The sequence below is a fragment of the Apteryx mantelli genome, chromosome 5 (assembly GCF_036417845.1).
Source record: "Apteryx mantelli isolate bAptMan1 chromosome 5, bAptMan1.hap1, whole genome shotgun sequence".
Lineage (NCBI taxonomy): Eukaryota > Metazoa > Chordata > Aves > Apterygiformes > Apterygidae > Apteryx > Apteryx mantelli.
Genome location: NC_089982.1, coordinates 69971479 through 69983519, shown reverse-complemented (window position 1 = coordinate 69983519; position 12041 = coordinate 69971479). Strand labels below are relative to the sequence as shown.

Sequence of the window (12041 nt, the reverse complement as noted above, 5' to 3'; positions counted from 1 at the left end):
TATAAAACTAGGATCACGGTAGTACTAATGTAAAATATTGTGTATTGTTGTCGTTCCAATTCTGTGAAGTATCAGCATTACTTATATTTATAGCTATGCAAGAAGGAATGGTACCAAGTATATTTCTTGTGCAAGCAGCTTAGAAATTGAAGGATAAGATCAGCTCTTCAAACAATATGTTTAGTCTTTTGTACACAGAGAACCATTTTTTGTTCTTTCTTAATTTAGATTAACTTTTGTTTTTGAACTGAGTCTTTATGTTAGTGGTCTTTAAGGAAAGTATGTACTTCACTGATTTCATTGCTGGTATTCAGGGCTCTTGGAACTTTTAAGGAGAGAAAGTTGCATGCAACAGCAGGATATGGAAACAAACTGAGCAGCCAAATTTCTAGACAGTTTGCTAGCTTTATTTTATTTTACTTTTTTTTTTTCATGTACAAGAATCTGCTTATTAACTTACTGGTAGAGTATTGACGGTAGAGGTATTAGTCTTTTATTGACTTACAGTTTCTGTGTATGGATAACACTGAGAATTTAGAGCCACAGATAGTTTGCAAAATCAATTGTTCTAATTTTTAGAAATGTATTTTACTGTCTTTAATCTTTTTTAAGGTTTTGGCAGAAAAAGTTCACATGAGGGCTCTGTCAATAGCACAGAGAGTAAAGTTGTTGCAACAAGGACTTAATGACAGATCAGGTAAGAGATCATCTTTTTAAATAAAGCAAATGTTTAAGAAATAATACTTTTTAATGTCGTGGGGATGATGTATGGAGAACCCGTGACAGCAGGAGCTCAAAGGGAGTCATGAGTTATTAGGAAACGTTTAAGCACAAAAAATTCTGTCTGCTGCTTTGAGTCCACCCTGATAGTGGATAAACCGGAAAAGGATGACACTTTCAAAAAATTTGAAAGCCACTGAGCTCTGAAACAGGGCCAAATACTATTAAAATTAGAAAACAAGAATGTCATTTAACACAGAAGTGGAAAAAGTGTAATTATTTAATCCTATGTATTTTGAAGCAAAGATGCTTCATTTCACTTTTTTTTTGTAATTGGTAACTATTTTGAAGAATTGAAATCTAACACTAATATAATTTTGAAAATTATATGAAAATGTTTTCCGTGCACATTCTGAGAGAAATCTTCTTGGGTGATGACTTATTTTTGCAGCGGTAGCAAACATGAATTTCACAATAAGAGATGCTAGTTTTACTAAGTGTTACTGTATTATTTGTAAACTTTGGAAGGGCTACACTAAGCCCTGTTGGATTTGACTGAGTATTTTCCTTGCTTAAAATATACTGCTTGTGAATTGTGAGAAATCTAACCTATGTGTATAAGCACTTGAACGCGACAAAAATACTGTATCCGTTGGGAACTGAAGCTCTTAAAGGTGTGTAATGTATGTATATGTTTTGATCTGCCTTTCTTTCTGGATAGTTGGGAATCACATTAGTATGGTCTCGATGGCAAAGCAAGAGAGGATCAGCTGAGTGCTCTCTTATGCCTTCTAGAACTACACTTTAAAAAAAGTCATTCTTCTGTAAAATAAGTTTTAAGTAGCACTTTTTCTCTCCACCCACTCTTGAATTGTTCTATAATAATTTAGCGAAGTTTGTCAGGCTTTGTTTTTTCAAGTCCAGCACTGAGAAGCTGATGTTCTGGGTTACTATTACTCTCTTATCAGTGTATTAGCTTGCTGTTTGACTTAACTACCCACTTCTTGTCTGCTGCTCCTCCCCCAGAAAATAACAACACTTGATCTTGACAGATAATTCTTTTGTCTTAGAGTTAATCAGTTTTTGTTTTAGAAATCTGTCCAAGCTGGGTGGGGCGGGGGAAACAACTTCTGCTAGTTCTGTAATCCTTTATGTGTTAGGAAAAAGTATTTGCTGTGTTTCCTCACCAAAAGGATATAGTTTGACATAAAGAACTGCCTTCTCTTCTGATCCAGAGCAGATATGTCCTCTGTGGTATCTATCCCTCCTTTAGGATGTTTCTGCATCCCATCTATTGAGGACTTGCTCTTTTTCCTGACACCTAGAATTGCAAGGAAAAATATCTGCTGGGTTATGTGGCCTCACTGATACCATTGGTATCATACACTCTTTGCTAGGCAAAAGAGGTTTATGTCCAGATTAGTTGCATTTTTATGTGTATATCTATATATATCCGCTAGCTTCCCTCATTTGTGATCTGTTTTACAAATTCTCTGACCTTGAATATGCATATCTTTATTGAACTTGCTCACTGAAGAACTCCCAAATGAACAGAAGAGGAACCTGCTCATTCAAGATTACTCGGTAAAAATTTAGGAGATTTTCCATGTCAAGTTTCAGAGCAAGGGTTTATGATTAATCTTCACCTTTCTAGAAGACCAATCCAGATTCTGCCTAGTTCTACGTTTTTTACAGTACATTTAATGGTAGTTTCAGCTGGCAGTTCTCAGTCTCTTTCATTCTACTACTAGTTCATGCCTTTTCTCTTCTTCAAGAGGTTTTCTTATTTGGAGGACCTTAATTTGACTCTTTTCAAGGCCTTTTTTACAGCTCTTTTTGAACTCTTAAACATACAGTCCTGAGTTATGTATAACAGGAAAGATGAATGTTGCCACCGTGTGCAGACTTTACTGTTTCCGTTTATCTTTGATACTGTTTTCTACAAAGTCCTAAGACCCTACTTAAATTGTTCCCCAGCATGCATCTGTTTTTTCTTATGCCAAACTATTAGTCTTTGTTTCCTGCTTAAATCTGTTTTTTCATGATATATATATTTTAGATGTCTCCAGAAATACTTTTTTGCCTTGAGAAGTCTTACTCCAGTTATTCAGAAAATATTTTTTCATTGTGGCAATGGGGAGGAGAAAGTGTAAAATACCTTGATGCAATTTCACAAACTAATTAGATAGTTGAGTTAAACATAAGAATTCTGTGTGTCAGATCAGACTACAAGTCCATATACTAGTACCCTGCCTCCAGAAATGGCCCAAAGCCTAAATGCCTAAAACAGAGCAAGTATATAGAAATGCTTCCCTAGAATATTTCCTTGCTCAACAAGAGTTTGTGGCTCAGGGATTTCCTGGGTCAAGGTGATGTTTGTAGTTATAATGGTTTTTGATGGAGGCTTTTTTCTAGTCCCAATGGGAAAAAATGGTGTTGCCTCAAAAATGCATGGGCCAGTGTTCAGCCAGTGCCTGTACCAAGCAGCTATAACTCTAGATTTGGTAAATGGAGCAAGTTCAGGAATAAAGAGTTTGTTTAGTTTTCTGTAGCTGGGAATCTGGGTGTGCTTATTTGAAAACAACTAGCTGATTAGCCATTTGAGTAAGTCTGTATGGAGAAGTATTAAAAGAAAAAAAAGCCATTTTCTTATGTTTGGGGTGTTTTTGGTTTTTTTCCAAGATGTTTGGTTGGGCTAATTTCTTCACTTTGCTCTTACTCATTTTGAAGTTTTATCTTTGGGATTCTGAGTGAGTGAGGGAATTAAAAGATGACTGGATCAATCTTGCTTTTTAAGTGATCTCTTTTGGGCTATTGGAAGACACTTTAGAGTACAGATTGTTAGCTGTTTACTGCTCAAAAGATTCCAGTTGCACACAAAAAAGGTATGTGTACACCACAAATAAATTCCATACAGACAAAAATATCAGGAAGCCCTACATTTACTTACAGTTACTGTAAGATAAGCAACTGTTTACTTTTAAAGTAATGCGCTGTAGATTGTTCTTGTTTAACTTTTTTTTTTTAAGATAACATAAAATCAACTATATAATTTAATTTCAAAAATGACATACAAAACAAGTGATTTGTGAAAGTATGTTGAAAACTTAGTATTTTTTGTCCTTTTTAACATTTTGAACTGTTTAAACTCCTGTATTTTTAGATGCTGTTAAGGAGGTAATGAAGAAGAAACTGCTTCAAGCCTGGTTACAATTGACTGAGGGGGATGTTTTAGAACTCCTTCATCGACTGGATGTGGAAAACTGCATTGAAGTGGCCATCCCAGTACTAAATGCAATGTTTTCATTATCTCCACTTAGTGACTTCATTCAGAACTGTAAAAACCTTGACAGCAGGTATGTAGATCAGTTTTCATTTCTAAAAGATGAATATTTTATATCATAAGACTATTAAATTAAAAGCTTTATCCAAATGGATAACTATAGGGTAATTATTACTTGTGATTACAAGACAGATGTTGTGGCATACGGCATGATGTCTCCCTGGTGTTTGTGTCTTTGTGTTCTGGATTTTTTTTAAGCTGTGTGTTCACCAGCTGAAAATGACTGTGCTAAATCAAGCAAGAAGAAAAAATGTAAAGTGTCTTTGACTTTTTGTTTACAAAGGTATCCCAAAAATCATAATCTTAGAGTTCAAGAGGGGGGGTAAATTCATCAACTAAACAAGTGTCTCTGTGAGAAGTAGAACTAACACAGTGTAATTTCTTTGAGCTCCTTGTGCTGTCTCTACAGTTTGCAATAAAGGCAGTGCTCCAGCTTACCCCTACCAAACCACAATTTTCTCTACTCTGTTAATTTTTGATACTGAAAAGCCCTTTTCCTACCCTTCCTCCTCTATCTCTTAGTAATGCTTCTGGTCTTCTTCACACGTTTCATAGTCGTCCTTGTCTCCCCTCTATGTGTTTTTGCTGGGCAGCCCACCTTAGGGCTTGTTCAGTTATTCTTGTACTGTTTGGAGAATTGGTAGATCAATCAGAATAGAGTTACTGAGCTTGTGTTTCAGTCTCCTGTGGGCGTATCTGACCTGTGCTAACAGAGCTTGAAGGAATTGAGTATCTTTGAGGCTTCTTTTCCTGTGTTAATATTTGGTGGAATTTGACCAGGTGAGTTCCTAAGCTATGAGGAGATGGCATGATCAATATTAAGATACATAAAGCAAAAATGAAGAGGGAAAGAAGCAGAAGACAATGAACACAAGCAAGAAATTGGAAAATACAGGAAATTTTGATGGGAGGCAAAAAGTTGCAAAAAGAAGCAACTTTGAGGTAACTGAAGAAACAAGAGTGAAATGATTATTAACCGTGGCAGCAGTCTAATCTCAGATAATGAATGATAGATTTAAATGAAAAACTGTGACTGACAAAAATGATCAATAAAAATTTATTCTGTGGTTTGGGGAAAAGAATGTGTAATGTTATCATATGATGTGACTTACATTCCAATAGTGGCTTATGATGGATGTTTTTAAATTAGCAGATGCATTGCACTCAAAAGCTACAGATGAGGGCCTGTCTGGCTTTTAAAAAGCAACGATAATGGGGAAGTAACTTACAGCCTCTGGAAATGTGCCAATATTTTAAGAGGTTCAAAGGAAGAATTTTTATAGTTATGGACTTGTGAGTCTGACTTTGATCTTGCCCAAAACAAGGATTTCATTATAAAGGGTTGGGTTAACTGAGAATTGAAAGTAATTTTTTGAAGAAATAGATCCGTCAGGCTAGTGACATTTTTAGGAGAAGTGACTGAAATTATTCAGCTTGTAATTAAGTTCTTTGATTTATGGAAAAGATTTGGCTTGTTGTTTTATGATGATTTTGACTACAGCTTGAGTGATGCAATATCTGTATGATAAATGCTTAGATTTTGAAGTCTATGATTTATTAAATTGGCTTTTAAATAAGGACTCATCAGATTAATGGGAAGCCATCTAAAGATCAGTTTTCATCTACAAGTTGCTGTTCTCTTGATTTTTTTTTTTTTGAACAACTTAGAAGAAAACATTATTATTGATAGTTTGCAAGTAAGACAAGATTCAAGGAAGTGATAAATGCTGAAGTTGCACTGATGGTGATGAGACAATTCATAAATAGAAGCTGTTGCATTTCTGCAGTTTAATGGCATTATGACAAAGTTTTATAGAGCTAAACTACTTGGTTATAGGTGGTTGCTCTAGAAGATCTGGAGGTCTGAACAGAATCTTTCTGCAAACTGGTAATGGACAGCCTCAATTTACAGTATAGGAAAGTGCAATGTAGTGAGACACTCAAGGAGCTCATTTATGAAGAGGAAGTTATTTTTTCAGTCTTGAAGTACTTCTGTGGAGAATATTTTTAACAGTTTTTTTTTTTTTTAATCTTAGCAAATAATTATTTCTGTGTGTTTGACTTTGTCACTATTTTATTTATCTATTTATATATATATTTTTTTGGTTAAGGAAACTGATTCCATTGGAAGACTTAACAGCTGAGAATGCGTTATATTGGAGATCTCTTTGTGAATATCTAAAATCAAGAGGTGAAGAAGGTGAAGATTTACTAGAACAGATGTTGCCAGAACCTGCTATATATGCAGATTATTTGTTAAGGTATATTGCATTTAAAAACAAACTCCTTAATTACCACTAAAATGGATTAAAAAAAATAAATAATATTTTGCTTCAACTGTTTAGGTTTCTTCCAAAGCCAATTTTTTTTTGAGGAATATCAGGATTAGAGTCAAATACTCAAACTGGGAAAGTCAGAAGTAAAGCAGGAGATAGGGCAGTTGAGGATGCACTGAATGAGAATGATTAAGAATTATATTATTTGTGCAGGCATGCATTTTAAAGATGTTGGATGTAAGAACATTTTACGCTTCACTCTAGTCTGGTTAAAGTTTCTACCCTTCATTCTAGTTACTTGACATGGTAATAGCATGTGGATGTTGCTGGAGTATAGCATAGGTAGAATTATTCAGTGATTAAATTTCAGTGAGGTAAATGCAAGGTAAGTTCATGTAGTTTACAATTCTGTTAAATTAAGAACATTCACATGCTTACTGTAATTTAACTGATAATTGGTAATTTGATAATGAATGTGAGCTGCAGTGCCTTTAGAATGCAGAAATACAAGCATAGGCAGCTTTAGTTCTGGCAGTTCCTAACATTTGAACACTGAACTTTTCAACTTTTTTTTTTTTTCTTTCCTAAAGATGTTTGAGAGGATTTACTGTTTTAAAAAAAACCTGATAGTTATAATGTGGAAACTATTTTGAAATCTTTATTCTCATGAATTATCAGCAAGATGGACTTGTAGATCTATAGCATATAATTCTTTGCCATTTAAAATAATAGAATAATTGTTCTGTAATATACAGCTATCCTTTGTCCCTCTATCAGTATGTAGATTGTAGTGTGTTTGGCAGAGAACTTGCAGAAAGTTTTAGAGTTTTTGGAAAATGGTACTTTGTTGTTGTTGTACTTGTGAAAATTCACAGAAATTTGGCTGCTGTCCCAAAGTGTTTTTGAAACAGACAGTTCATTCCCTTTTCTCTCCCTGTTCAGACAGGCATGCCTCACAAAAATTTCTGTTCTAAAGCAGTGGTCGAGCTGCTAAATGAGACAATTATAGAACATTTAACCAGGCAAAAAACAGTGAATGTTTTGTTAAGTCAGGCTTTTACCAGAAGGCAGAAAGGTGATTTTTTTTTTTTTTTGTCTCAGTTGAATATTCATCCAGAAAAGTTTGAATCTTAACCTAAAGGGTTAACAGAATTCATATTTATGAGCAACACCATTAAAATGGAGGTATCTTAACTGAGGTATTACTCAGTTAAGCAATGAAAGGTAGAGTGAAGCTTCCTGAAGTGATTATAAATCGGATCTGGAGGAAAAATGCTTTGCTTTGATAGATGCTTCCTATTAAAAATGATGCATATTCTTTTCTTCAGTGGGCAGAGTATACTGTAGTATTCATACAAATCATTTCACATTTTATGTGAAATGTGCTAACATGTTTCATAAACACTTCATTTATTAAGTGTCCATGCTGCTTTAATGTAGAAATGTGGATCCAGTATGGTGGCTGTAAATTTATTCATTCATAGTTAATCTAAGAGTCCATAAAACGTTTGTTCTCTTTAAAAAAAAAAAAAAAAGTGATTCTCTTTCTTCCATCCAATCTTATTTCAAATGCCTTCAATTATCTTTCCCTTCAGGAAGAGGCTGGGTAAGATTAATTAGATTTGCTGATATTTGGTTGTAGTGTGAGCTATTGAACTATTCACTGGTGAGCTGTTCCACCAGTTGTTTCAGGTAAGATTTAAAATTGTACAATCAAGGTCTTGGATTTATTGCACTGTGGGACTGCTGTTTAGAAAGAGCAGGAAACCACAAGTTGTTGAGCCTTAAGAGCAAATGCAGCCCTGTAAACTTTATTTCAATACTTCACTGTTACCTAGTGCAGATTATTAGTGTTAAATGATCAGCAGCTGCTGCCTATATTGTTGTAATTTCAGATAGTCTTAAGCTGTAGCTTAAGCATTTTTCCTAATTTTGAAGAAATTCTTAAAATTTGCTAAATTTAATGAGCTGTTGCTGAAAAGTAACTACAAAGCTGTGGTGAAAATAAGCAATCTTTTTCACAGCTCATATAAGTATTTGAATTTTATACAGAGTATGCATCACACCAGATTTTCTGAGCCTGTGTGCACTAGCTAATGGATAAAATCTCAGTAAAAAGCAATGACTTTAGAAAAATGAAGAAATAGAACAAACTGATTATGCTTTCTAGACTACCTAGCTTTGTTATATGACAACAGATTTTTGTTGTTCCTCTGATGTTATGGTTCATCAGATATATAATGTAAAATGATTTACTGCATACTTCAATGATTTTCTTCTACTTTGTGTCTTGTAGACAGTATAACATATCTGAATATGTAGAATACATAGTACCAGAATGTGCAGAAAACCCTAGTGATATATATATGTATATATGTGTATGTGTACCATTTTATATATATATGTATATATACATATATTCTCATATATTCATATATATATGAAAAATGGCACATGTTTATTTTTAAAGTGATGTCTGTGTGCGGGGGTACATAGCTGAACGTGTACATAGAAGCATAACTTGCATTTTCTGTTTCTTAGTGTTTTGCTTTCTCAAACAGGGAATTCTTTTAAAGCAGCACATTCTTTTTAAACTGTACTTTATTTGTCATAAATAACTTTCTGGAGCTATTCATCTACAAAAAGGAGAACACAAAAATGAATTTAAAGGTTTGTAATTATGGTGACCATATGGGACATGAAAGGTTTTGTTTTGTTTTTTGTTTTGCTTTGGTTTTTTTTGACATTCCAATAGTGATCCTGAAAGTAATTACCTTTGTTCTATTTGGATTCAGTTACCTTCAAAATATGCCAGTTCTTAGTGAAGAACAAAGAGAAGACTTTTCCTGTTTTGAAAACCTGATGACAAAAGAATTTATAGGTCAGCAACTGATTCATATTATAGGCTGCACGGATACCACTGAAGAGGGAGGAAGGTAAACTGAAAAAAAATAAAAATCATAACTGGGTTATTAACCTTATGACTCACCTTCTCTCACTTCATAGATACAAACAGGCATAGAGTTTCTACTGGGAAAATAACCTGATCAAACAGACAAAATACAGTTCTATGCTAGCTGAAAAAATGGCAGAGTCTCCCTAATGGAATTGTCCCCAATATTGTGCCAAATACTGTCTGCTTAGTTTTATGGAAAAAATGACTTTTAATGCAGACACAATATTGTTTGGGGAGGGCAAATTCGGTTGTTTTCCTAAGGAATTACTGAGATGGGGACATTACAAGACTGTTCCTTTGGAACTCAGTATATCAACATTAAAGGAGATAAATGGATGATTTACTGACTTACAGTAAATATCCTGTGGGTTTTTTGCGCTTTAAGCCCAGCGTGCCAAGGCTTAAAAAGGTACAGATGTTTTAGATGCTGAGCTGGATTGGACTGTGTTGAGTCATTCAAATGATCTTCCTACAATTTGAACAGCCTTTTGATGTGAAGTAATTGAGACAGAATATATTTGGAACTTCACACCATCATAGGCATTTTCAGAAAAATCACAATTATGATGGTACAAATTTCAATGGCAATAATTTCAAACTCTCAGTGTAATACATTACATGTGATTCTAGACTGTCAGGTTAGTTAAACTTGTACTCCTTGTTCTTTAGTTTCTAGCCAAATGATTTATATGAAGGCGCTTTACACTGTTGATACTCTGTTTTCTGCTGAAAGGACCTTTCTTTATACTGTAGTTGCATTTGATTTAAAAAAAAAAAAAAAAAAAAAGGCATTTTCTTATCAGGAGGAATTGGGAAAAGACAAACATTACTAGATAAGAAAATACATTCAGCACTTAACTAGTTAAAGCCAAAGAGAAGTTTCTTTTATACAGTATTCATCAGACTAACTCTTAACTAAATGGATAAAATATTAGCTCTTAAGTGTCTCCCATTTTCTTAAAAAAGTAAATGGATTGTTTTCTTTCTCCTTTTTAATGAAGGAAGCATCTGATAGCTGTTCTACAAAAGATTCTCATTCTACCTACCACTTCAACAGCCCTTATATCTCTGCTTGTGGAAAGATTACTCAGTATCATCAAAGATGATGATGGAAGGATTCAAACTGTAAGTAATTCTAAAGACTGGTTGTTTTCTGGACCCCGCCTCCCCTTCTGTGTCACGCAGTTTTTGCAAGTATTGTAACAAAAATGTCAAGAATTAAAATATTTGAAGCCTGGAAAAGCATTTACGTTCTTCCCCCTCCCCCCCCCTTTTTTTTTCCAGCACGGCCTCATTTTGTGGTTACCTGAAGAGTTGTATCTATTTTTAGAATGATTGGATGATGCTGTAAATGTAATCCTAAAAATAGGAAAATATTAGACTTTAACAACCCATTTCAAACTCCTTTGCCATATTAAATTCAAATAGTTTTGACTGGAATATTCAAAGTAAGGATCGTGTACATTTCCAAATTTCCAAGTTCTTGTCACTCATTTTAGCTGAGAATGGTACTAGAAACCTTTATAGGAAAAGTATTTTATTTAATAGAGTTCTTACATAGAGTATAATTTTTAAAACTTAACTCCTAAAAAATGGACTACTGGTTTTACTCAAATATTTTAAGCAAATTCTAGACTTATGGACGGAGACCCCTTCTGGAAAACTAAATCCAGTGGATAAGGCTAGGATATGGGTTTGTAACAGGATTATGATGGAAGAGCTATGGTAATAGCAATATAGTACTGGTATTATAGTACTGTAATAGTACTATAGTGCTAATAATAAATGTGTGCATTTCTATTAGAATCCTAGCAAAGTACACTTGTTCAGTATGTTTTGTTGATTGAGTAGAGCTTGAGAGGAAGTTAATGTTAAAAGGAGGTGATCTGGCACAAGAAAAATCAGATTAAGACTATACTGTCTCGTTCCGTCTTTAATTTTCCTTACATTTCATTATTTTTTGTTAGTGTAATGGGCCTGACTTTAAAGAGAACCCCTAACCAACTGAAATAACAAATCCTTAGCCTAGCTCTGTTTCTAGTTCTATGCATGTGTTTGTGCTTGGAATTAAATTGCTAGTCACATGGCTCATTATACTACACATGGTGATTTATAGACCTTTAAATTACAATATTATTAGTTCTATTTTGACTAAAGCAGTAAAGATGAAAGACTGTACTCTTTTTACCAGTCTTTTTTTCTAAAGTATGTGTTCAGACCTAGAGGAGACATTACTTTGTGAACTGACAAGTTGCACTTCTGCATGGAAATTGCTTAACTTACTCATGGATCTGCAGTCTTCTATTTTTTTGCTTACCTTGCTAAAGAGTAGAAGACACTAGACTTTCATAGTTAGACTGTGTATTGTCAAATAGCAGTGTTATTCTTTGAGGATTTATTGCAGTGACTTAAATGTATGTTGAGGAAAACTGCACAGGTGTTCAGTACTTCAGAAGGATGGTATTTTAAAGTTGCAAAAGTTAAATAGTGTTTAAGATCTGACATTTTAAACTGAAATTAATGGCAGTAACGTCCTGTTTGTAACAATAGATTGCAGAAATTATTTCGGAAGTTTGTGAGCCAATTGTTACTCTTGACCAGCCTGTTGATGTTGCTGAAATAAGAAAGCGACAGCTTAAGGTGAGCAAATTTTAGTTAACTGAAGAAAAATAGCTGTCACCCTGTTTTTTAAACATATCTATCAAATAAGAGTTTTTTATAGTAGTGTAGTATTGTCTAGTGTCAA

General features: G+C 34.0%; 1 protein-coding gene across 3 annotated transcripts in view; it reads left to right on the top strand.

The window, feature by feature from the left end:
* The window catches only part of NCAPG (non-SMC condensin I complex subunit G), a 33970-nt gene that overhangs the window by 4165 nt on the left and 17764 nt on the right, over positions 1–12041 (top strand). For all 3 annotated transcript variants that reach the window (XM_013960079.2, XM_013960078.2, XM_013960081.2), the window contains 6 exons: positions 613–697; positions 3884–4076; positions 6175–6324; positions 9135–9275; positions 10297–10420; positions 11846–11935. In XM_013960079.2, coding sequence (XP_013815533.1) covers positions 613–697; positions 3884–4076; positions 6175–6324; positions 9135–9275; positions 10297–10420; positions 11846–11935 — 783 coding nt within the window. The remainder of the gene's footprint in view (positions 1–612; positions 698–3883; positions 4077–6174; positions 6325–9134; positions 9276–10296; positions 10421–11845; positions 11936–12041) is intronic.